The sequence below is a fragment of the Dipodomys merriami genome, unplaced genomic scaffold (assembly GCF_024711535.1).
Source record: "Dipodomys merriami isolate MVZ:Mamm:240054 unplaced genomic scaffold, mDipMer1.0.p SCAF_5, whole genome shotgun sequence".
In the NCBI taxonomy this organism is placed as follows: Eukaryota; Metazoa; Chordata; class Mammalia; order Rodentia; family Heteromyidae; genus Dipodomys; species Dipodomys merriami.
Window position 1 is genome coordinate 4,627,160 of NW_027206068.1, and position 25,159 is coordinate 4,652,318.

At 41.7% G+C, this 25,159-nt stretch overlaps 1 protein-coding gene across 15 annotated transcripts in view; it reads right to left on the reverse strand.

The window, feature by feature from the left end:
* Ikzf1 (IKAROS family zinc finger 1) overlaps positions 1–25,159 on the reverse strand; it is a 101,524-nt gene that overhangs the window by 4,831 nt on the left and 71,534 nt on the right. For 6 of the 15 annotated variants that reach the window (XM_069995996.1, XM_069995994.1, XM_069995995.1 and 3 more), the window contains 4 exons: positions 23,528–23,788; positions 17,116–17,283; positions 13,420–13,545; positions 8,406–8,540 (listed from right to left, as the gene is read on the reverse strand). In XM_069995996.1, the coding sequence (XP_069852097.1) occupies positions 8,406–8,540; positions 13,420–13,545; positions 17,116–17,283; positions 23,528–23,788 (690 nt within the window). The remainder of the gene's footprint in view (positions 1–8,405; positions 8,541–13,419; positions 13,546–17,115; positions 17,284–23,527; positions 23,789–25,159) is intronic. The other 9 variants (XM_069996005.1, XM_069996003.1, XM_069996002.1 and 6 more) reach the window with 5 other exon arrangements.

A 25,159-nucleotide genomic window follows, 5' to 3' on the forward strand; every position in this document is an offset into this window, starting at 1 on the left:
TACTGGAAATAAGAGTCTTGTGGATTTTTCTGTTGGGGCTGACTTTTAGTCACGATCTTCAGATCCCAGCTTCCTGTGTAACTAGGATGGCAGGTGTCAGCCACTGACAGCTGGTTCTGAACATACAATTAATTTATTATTAGTATTTATTATTAATATTTCAAATGATTTGCCTTCAATTATGTTGTAACTAATTTAAAACTACTTGCTTATCATCAATTAGCATACATAATTATGCTTTGTTCATAACATATACAATATATTTAAATATTGTTATGTGACATAGTATTCAATTTACAACTTCAGTAATTAGTTAATATGTAATTGCAATATACAATGATTCTATGTTGCTTATAATAACATTACATGTTTCATATAATTAGCACAAAGATTAAGTGAGAAGGATACTTAAATATAATTCTGTAATTCTCTCTCCTCCATGTTCAGAACAAAGGAGACCTACTCAGTGGAAACATGGCATAAAGTAGGAAGGAAACTGAGGAGGCTATGCAGGAGGAAAAGGGTATATCATTAATTTATTCTTTAAAAATTTATCAGGTATTAAAGATGAATAGGGAACTGTGGCTGGGAATTCAGTGGTTTGGGCCTTGGCCTCAAGAAACTTAGTCTCTAGACAAGCATGGGCTCACACTTGTAATTCCTCATATCAACCAATAATAATAATAATAAAACAACAAAAAACAACCAACGCTGGATTTGGTGGTGTATGCTTAGCATTTGAGCTATTCAAGAAGAGTACATTGGAGAATCGAAGTCCAGAGTAGTCTGGACAAAAAAATGAGATGAGACCTTACTAAAAAAATTAAAATAAAAAGGAAGAAAAGAGGAAAAGAAACCAACTTATGCTTTTCTACGAGTGATGTGTAGAAGTAGATGAATTCTGCTACAGTAGATCTAGATGATGTTGAAACCTTTGGCAGGAGGGGCCTGGAGGGGAGGTCTTTCACAGAGTACTCTCAGAGGGGACAGGAAGGCTCTGGGCCCTCCTCTCTCTCTCTTCAGCTCTCCAGCCAGGAAATGAGTGATTATGCTTTGCCATGTGGACTCTCTATGATGTGCTGCCTTGCCACAGGCCCAAAAATAACAGGGCCAAACTGCTCATGGACAGAAACCTCCAAAACAGTGAGCCCAAATGAACCTATTGTCTCTATAAGTAGATCATTGAAGAAACTGTGTTATAGTGGTGAAAAGCCGACCAAGTGACTAACAGAGGCTCCTTCCTTAGTAAGGGTGAAATTGGAAACGATAGCTAACTTCATATAATTAGCTTTGGAATAGACCTTTCAGCAAGGAAGTGAAATAAATTTCCTTAAAGATATACCTCTTCAATGCACTGGTGGTTAAGTCTAGTATAAAATCATTACTTAATTAGTGAATTCATTATTTAAAGCAACTGCTTGAACTCTCAGTGACAGGACCAGTGACTTGTATTTTCAGCGATAGATGTAAATAAGTCAGAACAGAGGAGCCAGTGGGGGAATGTCTGGGCTGTTTACACTTCATCCTTCTGAGTCTGGGCTGTGGCTGGAGGTGTATAGTGAGGGGAGTAGCTCAAAAAAAGGCCAGCGCTTCCCAGAGTCCTGTGGAGAGTGACTGGGGAGATAAACCATGCAGGAAACAGTATTAAAAAAAAAAAAAAAAAGAAAAGAAAATCCCAACACCTCTCTTGCTGACAGTGAGATCCTCAGCTTCGCCTTATTAAAAGAAAGGCAAGATGCTCCACAGCTAATAAATCTAATAATAGTCTCATGAATCTGCAATCAGGCTGGGTGCTGGTGGCTCATGTCTATAATCCTGGCTGATCAGGAGGCTGAGATAGGAAGATTAAGGTTCGAAGCCATCCCAGGCAGACAAATCCACTAGAATCTTATGTTCAATTAGTCAGCAAAAAGCTGGAACTTGGGGTATGGCTCAAGTAGCAGAACTCTAGCTCTTGTGAGAAAACCAAGTGAGAATGTTAGGCCCTGAGTTCAAGCCCCAATACCAGTATAAAACAAAAAAAATCTGCAACTATTATTGAGTCTCCAGAGATGAAAGCCTCACTATACTGTGATGTGTCTTTGCGCTGTGTCTCTTAGTCTTAATTTAATAGCTTGGTGTCACTTGTTTTCATCCACTGATGATTAGCAAGTGCAACATGTCCTAATAATGGTACAATGTAATCCTTAGTCTACAGAAGGGCAACATGTTCAGGACCAGTGGCTCACACCTGTAATCCTAGCTACTCAGGAGGCTGAGATCTGATGAATGTGGTTCAAAGCCAGCATAGGGAAGACAAATCTAAGAGAATTGTACCTGCAGTTAACCAATAAAAAGCCAGAAGTGGAGGTGTGGCTCAAGTGGTAAAGTACCAGCTGTGAATGACAAAGCTAAGGGAGACAGCAAGGCCTAGAGTTCAAGCCCCAGTATAAACACAAAATGAAACAAAAATAGAAGTAATTTCATAGCATTCCTGAAACTACACAGGTTTTTAAAAATTGATTTTGCATTGAGGTACCAAATGTCTTGTTATGATAACTTCAAAGAAAAGGAATTTAATCTGGTTTGTACTGTTCTCCAAAACCATAGCAAAAGCTAGGCACCAGTGGCTCATGCCTGTAATCCTTGCTACTCAGGAGGCTGACATCTGAAGATTGTGGTTCAAAGGCAGCCTGGACAGGAAAGTTCGTGAGACTGTTATCTCCAGTTAAGCACCAGAAAACCAGAAGTGGTGCTGTGGCTCAAATGGTAGAGCGCTCACCTTGAGCTGAACTGCTGAGGGACAGTGCCCAGGCCCAGAGTTCAAGCCCTACAACTGACATACATTTCAGATTAGCATGCCATACTGAATGGACTCATAGAATTTCTCTTCCCTAATATCCATCAACATGAGAAAAACAAAAGCAATACCACACAACAGAAATCAGCTAAGGAAAGGAGCACATCATAATGAAATCCATCTATCCATCCATCCATCCATCCATCCATCCATCCATCCATCCATCCATCCATCCATCCAGCCAGCCAGCCAGCCAGCCAGCCAATTTATCCATAACTAAGAAAAGAACAGAAAATTTTAGCATGCATTACAGGACAGAGCCTGGGTATGGGTCACTCTCAGAAGTCTTAGGAATGGGTCAATAACATTTTCCACATATACCCATATCCTCAGAATGATAGAGAAATAGTTGAAATAGATTTGAATTGCTCTTCTTCCTTCTCTGATCAAAGAGCTCTGCTAGCAAGAATCAGAGAACAGTGGAGAGGTTACCAGAGAGGCTGGCTCCCCTGGACAGAAGAAAGGCTTAGATGGTATCCACTGAAGGAGTGGTCTCAGTATGGAAGGCATTATAGAACTGCTGGTTGGGGACATTTCACTAGATCTGAAGAGAAGGGAGAGAGCAAGCGAGCAAAGGAAAGTCTTTTAACAAAAGCAGCAGTTTGCCTCACCTGAACTCCCCCAGCTCCATCCTTGGCATTCTTTCAGGATTTAAAAAAGTCGTTAGATCTCACAGGAAAATAAATGTTTCAGATATAGTAGGAAGAACGTTGAAATGTCAATCAAGCTATATCAGACCAAGTGGAATAAGCAGGATGAAAAAAAAAAGTCATGGTTGCTGTGAAAATGTTTTTGAGCAATACAAAGGAAGAAAGGTTGTAAAACAAATGCATAAATCCATGTTAGGGAAAATAACCTTAATTCAAGGGAGAGAGAAAATGTCTCATAAATGCATTCCATGACATGGAGTTAATTTTAAAAATATTCAAAGATAACATTCCAAAACAAAAGAAGGGAAGGAAAAAAGGATTTCACATTTCAGGAAATGTAGTGAAATCCAAAACAATATGATTACTTAATTACTATGTGAATTTAGAAACAGCAAATAATAGGATAAAAACTACTAAAAATTGAATTACTACAAGGAAAGCAAACACAAGATGTGACAGCGAATAAAAGTAAGAGAGAGAAATAAAAACTTACAAAAAACTAACAGATATGGAAGATAATTTTTTAGGGTATGTACAACTTTGCACCCTTCTAAAAAGATCACAATGTACAGAACAAATGTAATATTTATGTAAAAGAAAAATTTTCCAGAAGCAGAGAGAATAAAACAGAATTTCCACATTAAAATCATAGAACAATTTTTTAAAGTTGGAAGGTAAAACACCAAGACACATCCACCCTAGGTAAGTGACTAGGGATTAAGAAAAAAATTTGCAGCCAAGTGTCAGTGGCTCATGCCTGTGATCGTAGTTACTTAGGAGCTGAGATCTGAGGATGGAGGCTCAAAGCCAGGCCAGGAAGGAAAGTCCAGGAGACTATTATCTCTAATTAACTACCAAAAAAGCTGGGCTGGGAATGTGCCTTAGTGGTAGAGTGCTTGCCTTGCATGCATGAAGCCCTGAGTTCTATTCCTCAGCATCACATAAACAGAAAAAGCCAGAAGTGTTGCTGTGGCTCAAGTGGTAGAGCGCTAGCCTTGAGCAAAAGAAGCTCAACGACAGTGCCCAGGCCCTGAATTCAAGCCCTACAATTGGCAAAAAAAAAAAAAAAAAAAAAAAAAGCTGGAAGTGGAGCTATGGCTCAATGGTAGAATACTAGCCTCAATCAAAAAAGCTCAGAGGCAGTGCCCAGGCCCTGAGTTCAAGCCCCAGGAATGGCAGCCAGAAGAAAATAGAAGTCATCTTAAAAAAAATAAAATGGACTAGACTTAAACATGTCCACAGCACAGTTTAAGAAGCATCACCATGAGGCAGTATGAGGCAAGAATTAGAATTCTCAGGAGAGTGATGCTCACAAATATGCTCTCTGCCAGTTTCTGTTCAGATCAATGGTGACAATGGAACACCTGTAGCACCTCATTCATAAAGGTGCTTAAACAAGTACAGGTGGCTCCTACCTATCCAGGAGGTTGAGCTCTGGAGGATCTTAAGTCAAAACCAGCCGGAGCAGAAGAGTGCACTAGACTCTATCTCCAATTAACCAGGAAAAAGCAGGGCTGGAGGCATGGCTCAGGTTATAGAGCACCAGCCAAGTAATCAAGCCGAGCTAAAGTCCATTCGGTGAAGATGTTAATCATGATAAACAGGAATAGTGATAAAAGGTTTAAGTCAGATTCTGGAATCTATTTAAATACAGTTAGTAGTAAGTAGCTACACTCCGAAGAAAAAGTACAGAACTGAATATTTTGAAGCAGGACAATGTTAAATATAATAATCTAACTGAATAAGAATGATTCAAAGCTCTTAATGTTTTCTTCATAATGAATATTTTTATTTCTAAAGTAATTTTTCTTTAATTCTTCTTTTTTTGTTCTGGTGCCAGTCTTGGGTCCTGAACTGAGGGTCTGAGCACAGTCCTAAAGCTTTTTATTTTTATTTTTTTTTGTCTTAATCCTGGGGGGCTTGAACTCAGGGCCTGGATGCTGTCCCTGAGCTTCTTTTGCTCAAGGTTAGTACTATACTATTTGAGCCACAGCTCCACTTCTTATTGGAGAGAAGAGTCTTACAGACTTTCTTGCCCTGGCTGGCTTTGAACTATGATCCTTAGATCTCAGCCTCCTGAGTAGTTAAGATTACAGGTGTGAGCCACCAGCACTGGCTTTACTTTTTCTTTTTAAGAAGAAAATATACTAGGGAAATTACAATAGATACCTGGAACAATTATTAATTTTCTCTTTATATTTATTTTTTTTACTTATCCTAACCAGCCAGACTGTTATTAGCACTACTATTTATTATCAGCCTTTCCTATTGGGTTCAGTAGTCCCATCAGCCTGTTCTGACTTTTTCAGAGGGTGAGATCTTTGATGTTAGAATGGCAAGGAATATTGCCGACAAAGCAAATACTATCTGCACTCAGGCCACAGCTCAAATGTACAAATCTGAATCACAGCTCACTTACCAATAAAGTGGAAATATATGCCAGTCTGAGCAATATTTCAGTATAAAAAACAATATGGCCTACCATCTGTAAAGTGCTTTGTAGTGTGAAATACTCTGCCACATCCATTTTTCCATTCTACTCTTCCGAATACTCTGGGAGGGAAGCAGAGCATCTAACCCATGACCATCTCAGAGATGGAAACACTGAGTCTACTGCCACTCAAGACTGGCTTAAGGTCACGAGTTAGTCACTGCTGGAGCTAGATCCTGAATCCTGGTTCTCTTTCAATTCCACCATACTGGACCAGCAGATGTAACAGTAGCTGGAACTCCTATATTCTCTTTCCGTTTTGATTTGGAGGAGAAATGCAGCATCCTTGAAAAGAAGGAAGGTCTCTGGGATCCATCTATTATTATTTTAGAAATGGAGAAATGATGACATGGTAGGGATGGCTGATGGAAATGCCATCAGGCTGCAGTGAAATTAAGGGAGGAAGTGGGTTAGGCATGAACTGCCAATCATCAGCTCCTGGGGAAATCACCAACCCCACACAGCTGCTGCAAGCCCTTCCTTCCACACTCCACTTCTGCTCTCCTGGTCCTCCTGTTCCCATAATCCACTTCCTCCTGACTTTAATCTCTCCCCTGGAGACCAGTTTCTCATCTTGGCTTGCTCCACTAGAGTAAATGGTTTGGTTTTCTTGTTCCTTCGAACACAGAAACCTCTAATTCCAGACAAGGCCCAACTTGTGACAGAGGTGATAACAGTGTTTTCATAGACATTACAGTGGTTTTAATGCCTCTAGATGTGAAAGGGGGTACCGTTGTTCACTTGGAATTCTTCAGGCTTCCATTCTGAAAGAGGAAGTCACACCCTCCTTCCTGGGGTCAATAACTCTTCACAACCCTTGGACACACTTGCTGCTTCATCTCTGCTCTTTCCTCTGGTGTCCTGTCAATCCCTCTGTCACAACTCCCATTCTCAGTGGGCTTCTGAGCACAGCTAGGGTGGGGAGTTGTGTCTGAGTCCATCTGATATCCCCAGCTACCCCAACAGCTGAGTGTCAGATCAGGACTCCCTTCCTACTCTGCTCAGGAAACCAAAGGCCTCCCTCATCAGCACAGTTACCAAGCTCAGAGTTGCATAGACAAATCCACACACCCAACTCATCCTTTTCCATGCTCTAATGGTACCCTTCCTCTGCATCCTTCACTCCCCAACCTATTGAATCAATAGATCAAAATGGAGTCCTATTTGAAGGAAGATGGCACCCAAGCACTTTGATTCCCTTTCCTGAAGCCACTTTCCCGAGCCTCCAGGTTGTCATGAATATTTTTCCAGTTTCCAAGCTCTCTCCCAGCATTGGGCTATCTACAGCAGGCGGTCAAACTTGTATTAAACACTGGACTCTTATCACTTTCCAGAACTTCATTCGCTTCCTCCTTCCTCCAAATGGTATCTGACTCCATCTACCCACTGGGACCTCACCCTCCTTTCCTCTTTCACCAAGCCTCCCCCTCCTCTCTCCACTGCAGCCGCCACTGCTTCAACTTCCGCCTTCCAATCAGTTTTTGGCCTGTGCTATCTCTATGTTCCAAGCTGCTGTTCCCATCAAAAATATGCCCACACTTTTTCTGCTCCTTCTGAATGAGGCTCCTTCTCCCATATTGGCTGTTGAAGGTCATTAGTCTCATAGCCAGAACTAAAACCTGGGATACCTTCAATTCCCTTATTTCCTGGTGGGTATTTGAGCTAAGCTGGAACATAGCTGCTCCTCCATCATGTCCCATTTTCTCTATTCCAGAACCTACCACTAGCATTGATGTTTCTCCTTTCTTTTCTATCTAGAATCTTCTTTGAGTCTTCAAATAACCACAATATGTTGAAATCCTATTGCTTTCCCAAGATCTGTCTCAGCTCTGCAAAGCCCTTACTGATCTCTTTCCTGGACATGGTCCTTTGGTTCCTGATAATAATAGCGGAGTGCCACATGGAGGGCTTTAACATGGTCTCACGTCCTTGAGGTCACTTTATGTCCACAGTGGCCTATGCTTTGATCTTCTCTTGCCTTCCAGAGCCTGCTCTGGGAGCCTTGTGTATTATTATATGAGGTAATGGCTTCTCAAGGAAGCTGAATAAGTAAGGATTCAATGGTGAAAACACCAATCTTGGCTGGGTGTTCACTGAGCCATTCCCAGGGCCAGTTACTATGTGATTTTTCCTGTGAGTGCTCACAGTCTCAATTAGGGGAATGTTACGGGTTTCTTGTACAAAATAGCAATCTGGAACTTAGAGAGGGCAGGAGGCACAGAGTATCCTGCTGTCCAGGACCCCCTAGCTCTCAGTCCAGGGCACCCTTAGAGGGACTGTGATGATAAGCAGATAAGCAAAAGTGGGAGGTTTGTCTTGAAATGGAAGGATTTTCCTTTCTTCTACCCTCAACTTAATTCCACTTGACTCTTAAAACACCCACATAGAGTTGTTTGTTAGGAGACAGCAAACGTTTAACTCTTACCAAGAAATTTCTGAGGCATAGAGCTCTTACGTTTGGCGACGTTACTTGCTAGTCTGTCCAGCACGAGGGATCTCTCTGATCCTATCTTGCACAGGTCTTCTGCCATCTCACTGTGATTAGTTTCTTCTTTAATGACTAAAGTCAAAGACAGTGAGAGAGGCCAGTTTAGAAATGCTTGCGTTGGAAGGATGCTGCCATGTCCTGTGTTGTAGCTGACTTTTGTGAATCTCCTCCAGGAGCCAGACCCTAATGTGAGATTATCACTGATCCTCTCAGCAGCTGGGCTGCCAGGCAGACAGCACCTCTGGTGCCAGTCTTCCTTCCTTTCATATCTGTTCACTGCATGTTACAACTAAGACCACGAGACTAAGCACCACCTTCATCTCCCAAGGTGGGACTGCAATGATCTATTTGCGAACCTGTGAAGGGTCCTTTCAAGTTTCAAAATATTCCCATGTCCACTACCTCAATGGGACCTCCTAGCAAGAGCCCTCTGAGAACCAAAACCAGTCAGATCCAGAAATGAGCTAGCAGTCTGATTCCATGACTACCGCAGCAGGAAGGAAATCACTTTCGGTCCCACTACGGATCTTGGCAAACTGAGGGAATAAACCCAGACATTGCTTATGTTTGAAGAACATAGGCAAACTCTTCTGGTGGGTTCTTTTTGGCCAACCTCTGCTTTTTTCTATGCTGTCTTTTCCTTTCAGTCACTGAAGATAAAATTTTATATCTTGCATAGTCTTAGTTTAATGACTTCTAGTGTCTACAGTGGGAAATTTTTTGAAATGTAATCTTTTCATTTCCCTCAAATATCTCCTAACATAAAAGGAACTGAAAATATCAATTGATTATCTCCTACATATCTAATCAAGTCTTCTATTTCATTTCTCTTCTGTCTCTGCTTTTCCCTCTCTCAGACATTTTGTGCTGGTTTATCACAAGGCCTTTCAAGTTTATCTACTTCTGTTATTGATTGATCTGTGTATTGTTCAAAGCATTCCATACATTACAGCTACATTTTTCAGGTAAGCACTAGACTTGTCAATCCTCCGACACCTCCCCCACCAATTCCAGTAAGATTTACAAAACAATTTTTTTTGTCGGTCATGGGGCTTGAACTCTGGGTCTGAGTGCTGTCCCTCAGCTCTTCAACTCAAGGCTAGTGCTCTACCACTTGAGCCACAGCACCACTTCCTGTTTTCTGGTGATTTATTGGAGACTAGAGTTTCACAGCTTTTCCTGCCTGGACTGGCTTAGAACTATGATCCTCAGATCTCAGCCTCCTCAGGAGCTAGGATTACAGGAGTGAGCCATGGGCGCCCGACACAAAAACATTTGGGATCGTCAGTGCCCCTCCCCTACTTCATTACCTCTTCTGTCTTACACATTTTCTTCCTTGTCTCAATACAGCTTGGTAGCAAACCTGTACAAAGATCATGTTACCTGACAACCTGGTCTTTAAGTATTTTATGTCTTCATTACTGTTGAATACCACAGGGCAGGGATGGTAGGGGAAAATCAAAGGAGGAGGCAATAATGCTTGATAAGAAATGTACTCATTACCTTGCTCATGTAATTGTAACCTCTCTGTACGGTATTTTCACAATAAAAATCTTATTTAAAAAATAAGAAAAAATACTTCCAATTGGATACCATTATTTATATATATATACATATATATATATAGAGAGAGAGTGAATGTGTGTGTGTGTGTGTGTGTGTGTGTGTGTGTGTGTGTGTGTGTGTGTGTGTGTGTGTGTGTGTATGGTGGAGATATGTTTTCTTTTCACTTAAGGAGGTCAAGGTCAATGAATGCTGACCTACTTAATATAAACCAGGACAGCCCATGTCCTGATTAATAGGAAGCTACATATAAATCTCCATTCTACTGATCACATTCATGATCTGCCAAGCTAATGTGCTTGCTGGTATGCCCTTCCTTTATAAAGCAGGCCCAGTGGCTGCCTTTATTGTCCCCATACCTCAAGTGGGGTTTCTTCCCTACCTCTTACAAGGTCTGCCAAAGCCTTGTTCCCAAGTGGCCCACAGTAAGGGAAAGAAGAGACCTCCAAATCTCACATCACTGGCCACTCTGTCCTTAGGCAGACAATTCTGCTTCTTGGGTAACTTGAAACTTAAGAAAAACCATTTTTTCCCCATAAATATGTTAGGAAAGTTTAACAGGTGACTGGAAACCTTTTATTAAATAAAATTATAATTGGACAAATGAAACTTTTCCTATAGGCATGGACCCAAACTAAGAGGGACTGGGAGAGTAGAGATGACTCAGCTGTCCCTCTTAACACAAAGGAGGGGTGGCCTCTGGGGAACATGGAGGGACAGGAGAGGAAAATGACACATGAGAAGGCAAAGGTTCAAACAGCCCTGGCATAGTTCTCTGAGTAGATGTGACCAAGACCCAGTTGGGCCCCCAGGACTATCATTAGAGTTCATTTATGGATCCTCCACAGCCACATTCTTTAAACCAGATTTATTGCATACCTAGGTCTAGGATGCTCTCCAAGCCCATGTATCGGAAGCTTGGTCCTAAGGATCGACTGACGCTAATGGAAGGTGGTGGGATCTTTGAGGGATGGGGTCTTGTGGGAGGTTCTTACATCAGTGGGGACTAATGAATATTCTTAGAGGACACTGATTCATGCCACAGGGTAACATTTAACACGTATCACCAGAAAGTCAACTTATTGATATATAGACCAAGAGAGGAGAATAAAGTTGATGGGGTCCAAGTGTTAGAGACTTCAACTTCTGTGTGTGTATGTGTGTGTGTGTGTGTGTGTGTGTGTGTGTGTGTGTGTGTGTGTGTGCGCGCGCGCTTGGCTCCTTGCTGCTCCAGGGACTTTGTGCTTGGAGGCTGGCCATATGGGAATTAGCACTCACGGTTGAGAGATGAGCCCTGGACCCACATTCAAAACTAGGGTTCAGAGGAGAAATCTGAACCTGAATCTCAGTGAAATAAGCAGGTCATATCTTCAATAATAAATGTGGTATAGGCTACAGAGAACATCCCACTTGCTTTGTTCCTTGCATTGCTTTGCCTTTAACTCCAAGTATATGTTGGATACCTTCATTCCATAGGGCTTTGTACTGCTGTAATACTTTTTTTTGTGGTGGTACTGGGGCTTGAACTCAGGGCCTGGGTGACACCCCTGAGCTTTTCCCCTTAAGGCTAGTACTCTACAACTTTGAGTCACTGCTCCACTTCTGATTTTTTTTTCAGTGATTAATTGGAGATAAGAATCTCATGGACTTTCCTGCCTGGGATAGTTTTGAACCATGATCCTCTGATCTCAGCCTCTTGAATAGCTAGGATTATAGGCCTGAGTCACTGGCACCTGGCAGTATAAATACTTTTTGATTGCCTAAAATGATTTGTAAAGCATTAATATATGAGTTACATCATTAGGAACATTTGCTTCCAAGATCCACTAAACTCAGCTTTTATAGAAAAGTAGAATAACTGAGTGTTAACATTTTTATTTTAAAGAAACACAATTATGGTTTTCTACCATAGGCTCTGGACACAATTTGATAATTTACTGTTAGTATTATTATTTTCACATCTAAGTTTCTCCTTTTTCACTCACTCTCATTACCTTTCTAGTCTAGACTTTGACAGAAACGAAATGATAATTCCAGAATCTCTTTATTTCTCAGGTGAGAAGCATCAGGCCTTGAAAATTCAGCTGCCAGTCCCAGGACCCCAGAAGACCAGTGAGGAGAGAGCTCAGAAGCCAGAGTATGTGGTATGTTACGTCTCAGTACCAAGGCTAATTTTTACTGATTTTTTTTGGCTTCTTTTCTAGTCTTTTCTCTTGCTTTCACATGCCATTAATAATCTGTGTGTACCTACTTTGGTGAATTTCCCTTCATGGACCATTTGCTAAAGTCAGCACAGTATGTAACACTTAATACAGACCCTAGAAATTTAGCTTCTCCCTTATTGTCCCATTGAGGGAGTGCTCCAATGCCAAAGTACTAAGTGACAGAGTTTTGAAAGAGGCTACCTGTTTTTGGTCTACTTATAAGTCATTTCTATACTCATTGCCAAAGTGGTCTTTATTAATAACTGCCATTGCTGTGAGTAAACGCAACCATATTCAATCTCCTCACATCATCTCAGACTTAAGTCAAGTGCTGTCTCCTCATGGAATATACATGACATAGCTTAGAAGACAAATGCAGCCTCCCCATTGCTCCTTTGACAGCCTCAATACTACTGTCAGGTTCTTCCAACAGGCTTCCCCTTCAACTTCCTGTCAGGTAGACATACTCTGCGCTCAGTCTGAACAGATAATTGAAGGCAGACCCTGAAAGCTCATACTTGATTACCTTTATGAAAGAAGTTTCAAAACCAGATTTCACATACTTTGTTTACTAAGTATGAAGAATCAGTCACAACTCTAGGTTTTGTTTTGTTGGTGTTGAGAACCAAACTTAGGGCTTCATGTTCTGTTCAAACAAACCAATATCTTCATTTAAAAAACTCAAGGGCTACTTAAATATAGCTTTCCTCCAGGTCTGTAAGTGGAAAGTTTCATTGTGTGTGTGTGTGTGTGTGTGTGTGTGTGTGTTTCATTCCTGGGGCTTGAACTCAGGGCCTGGGTGCTGTCCCTAAGCCTTTTTGCTCAAGGCTAGTGCTCTACCACTTGAGACACAGCTCCACTTCAGGATTTTTGGTGGTTAATTGGAGGTAAGAGTCTCAAGAGCTTTCCTACTAGGGCTGGCTTTGAACCTCAATCCTCAGATCTCAGCCTCCTGAGTAAGATTACAGATGTGAGTCATTGGGCAGCAGGTGGAGGGAAAGACTTTGTAAGGCAAGCTCTGTCTAGTCAGATGAGGCCTTGGAAAGTGGAGGACAGTGTGTTTGTTCCTAGGGAAATCACAGTGTGTCTGGCCCCAAAGGTCCCTCCCTCACAGCATGGTGGGAAGGCCAGGCGGAGTTGAGAGGGAGAAGGTCCAGGCTCAGCCTGGGAGCTTCAGTGCTTACCTGGGTACAACGTGCCCTGAAGACCCATGCTTTCCAAGTAGTTGTGGCAGCGCTCTTTATGCTCCTCTAAAGAGCTTCGCTGTTTATAGCTTCGGCCACAATATCCACATTTGTGAGGTTTACCAACTGCAGAAAACACAATTGAATTCAATACCCCAATTAAATATTGATCTTCTATGTAATGGGAATGCATGTGCTACAAGTACTACTAAGAAAAAATTATACCCTTGAGAGTTAAAAGCCTCATGGACTTGGTTAGGAGTCCAGGGGACTCCTGAATTATCACACTGGACTCACATAAATCTTGTTCCGTCCTATTTGTCGACTGTGCAGATAAATCAGTTCTTTCCTTTTAATCACTGTAGCTCGGTGCTGATGGCTCACACTTATAATCCTAGCTACTCAGGAAGCTGCAATCTGAGGATCACCGGTGGAAGTGTGGTTCAAGTCGTAGAGCATCAGCTTTGAACTTAAAGGCTAAAGGTCATCATGAGACCATGAGTTCAAGTCCCAGAAGCCTCACTACCAGCACACACACAAACACAAACACACACACACACACACACACACACACACACACACACACACAAACACACAGAGAGAGAAGAAAGAGAGAGAGAGAGAGAGATTTGTTTTTTAAATAGAAAAATTGAACCATGAGCATGTTATCATATAAAGAGAAACCTGAGGAAGGCTGGATAATGCAAAAATTAACCTCCAGAGTGGGCCTTCAGTCCATGTGTAGGCTGTGGGCTGGGTCTGGCTCAACACTGGGGCTGTGTCTAATGCAACCAATGTGAATTCAATTTAGAAGGCTAGGCTGGATAATTTGAGGTATCTAAGAAACCATGGTAGATAAAAATGCTTTAGTTAAATTCATTCGCCAACTCATATTTTCCTATGTAATACCAAAATATTTTGTGTAAGACCATATACTATGAAGAAACAAAATGGAACATTTCAAGGAAAATGTAAAATGTATTTACATTTACCAAGGAAAGCAAAATGTAATTCCATATACATGGAAAATGTGTAATATATTTTATATAAATAGACACGATGGAAACCCCATGTTATCCTGACAAAGAACATTAGGATGATATAGCTTCTAGATCAACTGTACTCACTGGAACTGACTGCATTGGTGAAAATATTCTCTATGGTCTGTCCAACATGGCATCCTCTGTGCTGTTCTACACAGTAGACACCAGTCACGTGTGACAATTCAATGTTCAAAGTATGGCTAGTGCCACACAGAGTGAAGTTGCCATTCCCCATAACTTTAAATGATTAAGATTAAAATATGCCATCTGACATGTGGCTAGTATACTGGGATAGTGCTGTTCTAGACAATGAGTTTAGCTTTTCCTGGATGTCACTGAATGGTATTTCATGAAAAGAAGACTAGTAAGGAATCAATAACGTACACATGTTAAAGACTACTGAAGATACCATTTTAAAAGATAAATTTTCTTCAAATGCTTATATAAGGAGTATAAACTTCCACCCTAAAATCAAGGTCTTCTTTCTCAGGCTGTTTGATTTAACACACTAGAAAATATCATATAGAAAACAGAACCATCCAACTAGGAATGTTTGGTAACTGATTTAACTAAGGCTTTTGTTGGTTGAATTTTTTTCCTAGGTGAACCAAAACCATTATTTAAGATGACTAATATTAAAATAAATCCAAAGCTTGACTCTGAAAGACAAAGCCATCTTTCTTTATAGAAAGTGCTATATCTCCAAACTGAGAAATAATGCTGAATATTGCCTAAAATCACAGATTTTATCCAGTACATTCTAAGAAATTAATACACTGTAAGTAACCACTCCATGTCCTTTTTTGTGGAATCTATAACTTTGGTGACATTCATGATCAAAATTGCTTCCTGTATAAAGGACACAGTACATGGATATCCATTTTTCTTGGTGAATTATTGATTTGAACTCTGGAAAATAAATGCATTTGCTATAAGCACATGAATGGAAGCATATCTTCCAGTAGGAAAGTATGTCTCTAATGAAGCTTACAACTTCCAAGCAAGCTGTGAGGAGGGAAGGGTCCCCTCTTCCTCCTGACCCCTAAGATCTTCTTCAATGGCACAAATTCTGCAGTAACAAATGTGTTGGTGTCTCCAAGCTCTGGCCACCAGTGACAGAGGAAGTGTGTTAATGATCCTGATTTTTCATAGAATATGGGGCATGGCTACTCCACAGGGGAAGAGAAGGTTGCTATGCCTGGATTTCTTAAAGACTGAAGTCTTCATCTTATCCTAGTGAAATCATTTTGAAGGACCTAAATAATTGTTTTTGTTTTCCCTCCAAGAGGTCTGCGTGTGGTGTGTGTGTGTGTGTGTGTGTGTGTGTGTGTGTGTGTGTGTGTGTGTGTGTGTGTGTGTGTGTGTGTGTGAAGGGTACATTCAGATAATAGAAGCACTACTGCACCAGGTCTTATACTAGATTTCTTCATTAGCTCAGATATGAGCTTCCAGGGTTTACCACTTGGTAGACCATCCTGAGAGCAGAAGGGTGCTATACTTTGAGGGTAATGAGAAGGCATGGAGCCAGAAAAACACAAAATATTGAATGAGTATATTCTAATTTCACAGGCTAGAAAAGAGAGACATCAACTTAATTCAGGTTTAAGGACCGATATGTGGGAGAGATTTATTCTACAAATCAGAGTAATCTGAGAATGTCTAGACTATTGATGATACAGTGCACAGCACCACTACCTGTTTTCTGGTGGTTATTGGAGATAAAAAGTCTCAAGTACTTTCCTGCCCGGGCTGGCTTTGAACCGAGATCCTCAGATCTCAGCCTCCTGAGTAGCTAGGATTATAGGTGTGAGCCACTAGCGCCATGCTGAGGCACTTTTTGTGTGTGTTCTGATACTGTGACTTGAACTCAGGGCCTAGGTGCTATCCCTTTAGCTTGTTTGCACAAGGCTGGTGCTCTACAACTTGAAACCACAGCTTAATTTCTAGCATTTTTCATGGTACATTGAAGATAAGAGTCTGACGGACTTTTGCCACTCACGCTGGCTTTGAAGCTCACTGATACTCAGATCTCAGCTTCCTGAGTAGCAAGAATTACAGACATGAGCAGCATTTTAATGGAAACGCTGCCGCCAGCATTCTGCTGACAGTTTCAGACTGGCTTTTCTCACCAAGCTTTGAGTGGTATTTAGCTAAGAGGCATTCCAGGCTGAAGCAGCATATCCTGGACTGCCAGGACTGTACCGTGAACCACCGCTGGGTCACCTTTGTGAAGACAACTACCCATCATTGCTATTTAAAAACCATTTCTTATAAGACAGTGGGCATGCCTGTGTGGGTTAACCATGAACTTAATGAAATGTGTTTGCAAATTCTGGGGCACGTGTAGTACAATGGGGAGACAGCATGGTGGGCAGAATCCTCGACATAAACCCACTTACCTGGCACTGTGGAGTGAAGAGGCCTCTTCTGAAACTTTACTAGAAATGGAGGCTTTCCTCATGTAGTTGAGTCTGAGTATGTGTGTGCATTTCCTTTGGTTCAATGGGAAAGTGGAAGGCTAGGAAGGGGTCAGTGCCAAGGGGGCTACACAGAGGGAGGTAAACTGGGTTGATGAACTGGCCTGGGCCCCTGTACTCCCAAAGTGGGTGGTCCTGTGCCCGCACCGGGCCTCCCAACTGCCCAGGAAACCTACCAGAGTGTGTCCTGAGGTGGCCTGTTAGGGCGTCCCTCCGGCGGCAGGCATAGTTGCAGAGGTGACACTTGAATGGCTTCTCCCCGGAATGCAGCTTGATATGCCGTAGCAGGTTGCCTTTCTGGGTGAAGGAGGCCCCACACTGATTGCACTGGAAAGGCCGTTCTCCTGGGGCAAGGAGAGGAGAGCCAGCCGTGAGAACAAAACTCAGCCTGGGCATAAGAAGACTGTGGCCTGCAAGAAAGTTGTTTCCCACGGGCCCGGTGACTTCCACCGGCTGCAGGTTTGATAGAACATGAGGCTTTCAGACTAAACCTGCCAGCTCCTTAACGCTTCACTGGCTGGGTCAATTTGATCTGAAAATCTAATTTTTTTTCCCTAAATCAGAATGGCACATCACAATGCAAATTCAAACTCATTTAAATAAAGTGACTGCAACATTTTGTGATGAAGAGCCACTCTTCCTGATCAGCAGTTTTGGAATAAACCAATATCCAATTTTGCGTGTTGTGGCATTTGGTGGGGTTTTTTTTAATGTGGCTTTTTTCAAAGGGTCTTTAAAATATGCCACTGAAGCAGCAAAATAAAAGGGAAACTCATTAAAAATGCATTTCAGGATCACAAGTTCATTTCAGCGTTACATTCTTATATTTAAATGAAAGGCACTTCATTATAACAGTTATAATAACTTCTTTTCATTTACATTTTCCCTGTATTTTCCCTTTCAATTTCTTCTCCATTACCTGTCTGTCCCTAAGCAGGCAAATCAGGAGAGAGACAGATAGAGAAAGTGTAAGGGTGAGACTGAGATGGAGAAAGATTGAATAGAATAAGGAGTTTAGAAACAGGGCAACGAGGCCCCATCATCCACAGGAAACTTCCAAAATTTCCCTATAGCAGGGCATCAAAATAAGAGTCCCATGGACCTTTCTTGCCCTTTTCCTTCTGTATAACTTCTATATCCAGTCAACTTTTGTTTGTCTATTTCTGTAGAAGACAAGTTCTCTTTCAAGCATAGCTCTTCTATCAGAGGCAATGTCATCATTGTTGAGTAATTCTCTGAGGTGTACTACTGAATCTATGATGGAAAGAGCTAGCATGTGGCAGAGTGTGTGCTTGCAACCCAGAAAAAAGTCATCAGAAAGGAATATGGGTAGTCTTGATGGGTAGTCACAGATTCTTTGATTCTAACTTGGCGAACATTTCCTTGAACTTCTACTGAAAGGAGTGATGTCTCTCACATTTAAATGGATATTAGTGCTCTGTTGACAAACAAATGCTTTCTTTGTCAAAGCAGAACAGTGCTAGGTGGTCATAATTCTTGGTGTAGAGATCCTATGCAAATACATGTCCTGGGAATAATTTTCTTAGGAATAAAGAAGGTCAAAACACCTATATGATTATTTTCCTGAGTAGGAGGGAAGAGAGCACATGTATCAATAACTAAGGTATTATTATATTAATAACTTGGTATTAATCCAAACCCTTGCTGGGCATTGGTAGCTCATCTCTGAAATCATAACTCTTTAGGAAACAGATCTGAAAATCTGGTTCAATCCCAGTTTAGGCAGGAAAATTCGTGAGAATCTTACCTCCAATTCATCACCCAAATGCCAGAAGTGGAGGTATGGCTCAAGTAGTAGAGCACTAGCCTTGAGCAAACAAGCTAAGGGACAATGCCCAGGCCCTGAGTTCAAAGCCCAGTACCGGCACACATACATAGACAAAAACATCCTGACTAAATCTTAAAGTGTATATTGTTACCTGAACTTCTTGATTATTCTCACTTTTCCAGCTGGCAGATAGAAAAATGAAACTAATATATTATGATATTCAATCATGGGCCATCTGAAGAGGTCTTGATACTACATAGCTTGTACTCAGTACTTCCCCAAATCCTAATTTGTAGGTTGGATATAGGCTGAGTAGAGAAAAAGGGGCTACATAAAACTGAGCACATTGGCAGGCCATGGTAAGACCATGTTGGTTGGTAAGACCAACCAACATATTAACTATAGCCAACCCTCTGAGTTCCAGAATGGTGTTGGATGGAGAGATTTGAAAAGGGCCGGTAGCTAAGTAGTTCCTGAGGGCTACTTTGGTGGGGGGAGGTAGGGCAGTCACTTAATTCCTATTAGGAACATTTCTGAGCCTTTATTACAAGTGTTCATGAGGTATGTGTTTAACTGAACAAGGGAAAAATAACAATAATGTAAACCATGTGTACAAAGAGACCCAGAGAGGAGGAATCTGAACTTCAGTTCTCATTTGTACAGGGTGGGCCTGCCAGCTGAGTGGTAAAGACAGGAAAATTCCCACAGTAAGGATGTGGAGGAAACTCATGGTGACTCAAGTGTGTTTAAGACATGACCCTAAGCATATGAGCAAAATCCAGTGTCTCTCCTTTCTGTGCTGAGGAGAGACTGAAGTGCCATGCCTTCCCTCACTCTGATTGGCTGCAAGTAGAGTGAGCATCCCTATCAGTTGGAAGCACAGTGAACAAAGGTCAAGCACGCTTGCCACTCTTCTGCAGGAAGCAAAGAAGAGGGAGAACTCGCTTAAACTTGGAGTCACTGATCCTCCTGGGATTCTGTTGTGCCTGGAACCTTAGTCTTCACCACAACGCCAAGCTTCATTGGAAATCTATTTGTCTCTGATTTCTTGTGCGGGCCCAAGAGCCAGGAGGTCTGGAGGACAGCATTTTCAAAGATGGTAACACACAGTGTTCCACTTAAGGGAGTGTTGTATGCAAGGGGGCATGTCCCTGAAGCCAGGTCTGTGTATTCTTTCTGTTGCTACTGGAAACGGCCTACCTTCTGCACATCAACAACTTGTTAGTTTGGCTAAGTTCAATGTTGCCCAAGCTTTTATTCCCTTTCATTTTACTGGGACAGAGAATTTGATATCACAGATCCCAAACAGTTTTTCATCTTATCAACTCTACATGTTTTCCACTGTAGAGGGAAAAGAGAAAATCTTAGAATTTCCGAGAGCCTAGCCCAAAAGGAGAATTAACAAAACACGTTGGAGCTGAAAAGAAGGGGCCTGGTCACACCATGCTGGATGGCCACACTGGGCCAGGTGGCATTACTACAAAGGATGCTCTGGTCAGGGCCTGACCTGACCTGAGAGACAAGTCTGCACAGACTTCCTGGTCCGACCATCTTCTTGGTCTTTGTTATTTAGAATAATAAATGGCACACATGTTGCATGGTGGGTTCCCTTCAATGTTTCTTTCCTGTGCGTGTGATTCTCACACTCATCCTGAGATGAGGGCCGGGACAGCATAGTCACAAGGATGAGGTCCAACAGGCAGGGAAGGGCTGGTACCCATGGGCCATTGAGGAAATGGCACCACTGGCTCTTCACCAAGGTGGTAATATGAGCAGATGCAAGAGCTCTAACCAACAGACTGATCCTGATTCTTCTCAATTTCCCAAGAGAAACCAGGGAAGTCCTATGCTTGACTGATGGCTCACGGGCCTGGGAGAGGGACAGTGGCATGATGCATGTGTCAGCTTTACCTCACCCTATCTAAGCTCTTAAGTGAACAGCCATCTAAATGGTCTGCTCAGAATGGTAGGTCCCCAGAATCTAAGTGGCCTCCATGGCCCCTGTCCTGGCATCCCTGTGTCCGGTGTGTGTGTGTGGGGAAGGGAGTTGTTAAAAATGCCTGCTTTCCAGTATACATCAGAGCCTGCATTTCCACAAGATCCCATATGATTTATAGGCCTTTTCAAATTGGAGAGGGATGCTGTAAGTGATGTAAATACTGACAATACAGAAAGCATATTCTTAACATATTCCACCCAGAACCAGGGAAAGGAAAAATTTTCTTCTGTGTCTAGCTGTTGAAATCTAGTTTGGCCAAATGGGTTCTCTGTCTATCTACCTATGGCCTTCTGTGTTCATATGTTCAAACTGTTCAGTCTCTTGTTTTTAAGTAAATGACCAGGCTACTACTCCAGAAATGGAGTAGTTTGTAGAAAACCTTTCTTTCTGGAAGTACATGTTCTGTATGTAAAGAATGAGGGTATCAGGGTAGATGTGACATTTAGCCCCTATTAGTGGAAGAACTTACTCAGCAAACCGCAGGTACCATTTGCATATCTATACTTGGCAGGTTTATTCATTAAAGGTAATTATTCTTTTTATTAGGGCAGCAGTTGTTATGTTTTGGCAATTTAGTGTGCCAGAATTGGATTCACTTATCAAATATTTATTTAAGAGAATTTCCACTGCAGAGTCAAACTTTACATGAATTAGCAGGAAAGTAATCCATTTGTGAGCTTATTCCACATTAGGAATGTATTATCACAGGCCTGAGCGGGTCACATTGCTGTTTATCTCCTTCCCGTGGATTTTTATCTCACTATAAAAGGGGACAGTGAGACTACTCTCTTGTATATATTTATGACCTGGATATGACTGGATAATTTGAAGATTAAGAAGTCCATTCTGAAAAGCAGAATGGCCTATTCTAAAATGCAGGATTTTTAAAGCCATATTTTTAAGCAAGCATGAATGTCATATGTGGTGTATGTGTGTGTGCGGGGGGGGAGGGGGGGAATATCCCAGTACCTGGGCTTGAACTCAGGATCCTGGCACTATCCCTTAGCTTTTTCTCTCAAGGTTGGTGCTCTACTACTTGAGTCACATTCCCACTTCTGGATCTTTGTTGGTTAACTGATGAGAAGAGTCTCATGGACTTTCCTGCCTGAGCTGACTTTGAACTGTGAGCTTCAATATATAACCATGGCCTTTGTGATATATATTATATATCATATATTACATATAATATATTACATATCACATTATTTTAGAATGTTATTTTTGAAGCTTCTTTATTTATATAGAATTACAATCCCACAGATACTTACATTTTCTAATAACTAGTTTTGCTGAATGCTTTTTCTGTATTTTTATTTTAACTTTTATAAATGTGTGTTTGGTCCCACAGAAGAAGCACAATAAATTATCATTCTCAAGACATCTTTCTAACCTTCCTGAGATCTTACAAAACTCTCCAATGTGGCTCCCTTTTTCTCCTCCTGGATTTTGAAGTAGCAGATGCCAATTTTGAAATGCCAAAGGATCCCGCTCACTGGCAGGTGGGGCTCATGGTGTCTGTGTTGTATCTAACCTTTCTGTGACTACTAGAGTTGGTGCATTTATTGTGTTTTACTCACATTTCAGGAAGCTTCCTATGGGAAGAAAAGTTTCTGCTCAGTGGGAAACCCCATGTGCACACTTAAAAGTGAATGAATGACATTGATGCTTTGCTTCTACAATGCTTTACTGGTCTTGGTGGTGGTAGGGATACTTATTTCTTTGGGACATGTATCTCACTGTTCAATCCACAGGATTTACTATGAAAACCACAGGTGCAAGGTGAATGAAATTATTGAAGCTTTGTTTGGCTTCCCACAACCCCAGAGATAGGGCGTCTTGTGAGCTAGGGCATAGATCTTGGACATTAGGCAGCTTATGTTTCTTCATTGTAGGACACAGAATATTATATTTGTGTGTGTGTGTGTGTGTGTGTGTGTGTGTGTTGGTAGTGGGGCTTGAACACAGAACCATGACACTTTCCCTTAGCTTTATTCACTTAAGCTGGGAGTGCTACCATTTGAGCTCCATTTCTGGCTTTTTACTGGTTAATTAGATTTAGGATATATTATAGTCATAAACTGCTTTGTTAAATGGCAATTCTTATGTACAACTACTTAAACATATTATTATTATTATTATTATTATATAAAAAATCTCATGGACTTTTCTGGCTGGGCTGGTTTCAAACCATGATCGTTAGATCTCAACCTGCTAGGTTCACCAAAACCTGGCAGAATATTACACTCGTGTGTGTGTGTGTGTGTGTGTGTGTGTGTGTGTGTGTGTGTGTGTGTGTGTGTGTGTGTGCCTGTCTTGAGGTTTGAACTCAGGGCCTGGGCACTGTCCCTGAGCTTTGTGCTCAAGGCTAGTGCTCTATCACATAGAAATGAAGCCATAGTTCCATTTCTGCATTTCTGGCTTTTTTTTTTTTTTTTTTGGTGGCTAATTGGAGATAAGACTCTAATGGACTTTCTAGCTGGGGCTGGCTTTGAACCTTGATCCTCAGCTCTCAGGGCTCCTGAGTAGCTCAGGTTAAGGTATGAGTCATCAGCACCTAGCAACTTCACCTTTTTTGATTACAGAGTTACATATACGCAAACTGAGAAATGATTTTTAAATATTGTTCCAAAGAAAGAATTCTATGCCTCTGTACAAGCTGGAGGCAGCTTCTTGCAGTGGTGCAGGGCCCGTCCCTTGTTGAAGCAAGCTCCAAATGCTCTACACCAACAGTACATTTAACTCCTTCAACATCCACAAGACCTTCTCAGGCCCCTGAAGGAAGAACTATGCCAGGCCTTACCAGTGTGGCTTCTTTTGTGAACCATGAGCACATTGGGCCCGATGCAAATGATCCCACAGATATCACACTTTAGTTTTCCATTAGGAAGTCGAATGCCTCCAAGTCCCGACAAAGCCGAGCTGCCTTGGTCCCTGTGAGAGCCATTCATTTTCTCTCCCGAGGCATCAAGCATTCGTAAATCCTCTGCACATTCTTCCCCATTCATTTCACAGGCACGCCTATTCTCTTCATCACTCTGAGCCTCTACTTTAATATTACTGGCTGAAAGAGACAATACAGGAGGCCACTCAGTGTCATTGCAAAAAAAAGAAAGAAAGAAAAAAAAACATAACACGCAAAACACAACAGAGCAACACAGCAAAAGGCCATCTAATAGACACAGAGAACACTGATGTCCTGAGTGGGGCCAGGGGGAGGGGAGGGCAGCCTGAGTCGCATGGGAGCATGGGAATGGCAGCCAGAGGATGCATCGGGGATACAGGGGGAACCTGCAGCTCTCTCCAGAGATCCTAATGACCAACTGTCTGGAAATATCTGGAAGGATTATATATAAATGTTTGTCCTTGAGGGTCAGGCCTTCATTTAGGCAGGTTAAAGTCACCAGATCTACAGCCTTCAACGGGGATTGAATCCTATGAGTTCTTTGTCATAGGAGCACCTGGCACTGGAAGATATTTTAATCACACAGTTGACCTTGCTAGGATATGAGCACACAGTGGTTAACAAGCCTGAAACATCCCTCCCCTCTTATGCATTAATGCTACCTTGCCTTGTTTTGTGTGAGGACAAAGTCTCTGTTGGATTCCCTTTTAGATTTCTGTTTCTCAGGTACATAATCATTCAATTACCCTTTTATCTCACAGTGTTGTAAATCAATACTCTGTCCTGGACTCAAGACACCCCTTTTACATCTTCTCCATAAACTGTGGGCAGGGATATTTATCAATACAAGAAACCAGGGAGAATTTCTCAGAAAATAATGTACATGGGTCAGTGGAGCGTATTCCTTAGGTGCTAGAGCTGTCAGGAGTAAGAAAAACAATAACTGCTTCTCAAGTCACACATGAAGTAATTACATCATTGACATACTGGGATTTGAATTCATAGCCTTGTGTTATCATTTAACTTTTTCATTCAAGGTGGTGCCCTACCACTTGAACTATAGCCCACTTCTGGCTTTTGATGGTTACTTGGAGATGAGTCTTATGATTTTTGGGGGGGTGGGGTGGGGACTGGGCTGGCTTTGAACTGTGATCCTCAAATCTCAGACTCCTGAGTAGCTAGGATTACAGGTATGAGACACCAGTGCCCAGGAGGCACTTTCTTCCTAAAGAAAACATGAGATGGTCCATTTTGCTTCATTTCTAACACTGCTAGTACATCAATACACCTAGTCTTAAAGTGACAGGGAATAATTACAGTTAGTCTTGAAACTATTATTTTTATGTACTCATAAGAGCAGGGCTGAATAAAAGAGTAAAATAATCAGTGAGATGAATAACAAGAACACACTTTTTCTCTTCCTCCTTTTTTTCTTTTTCAGGTAAGGTCTTATCACCTAGCTTGGCCTCAAACTCATAATCTGCCTGCCTCTGTCTCTCAAGAGCTGAGATTACAGGTCTGCATCACTAT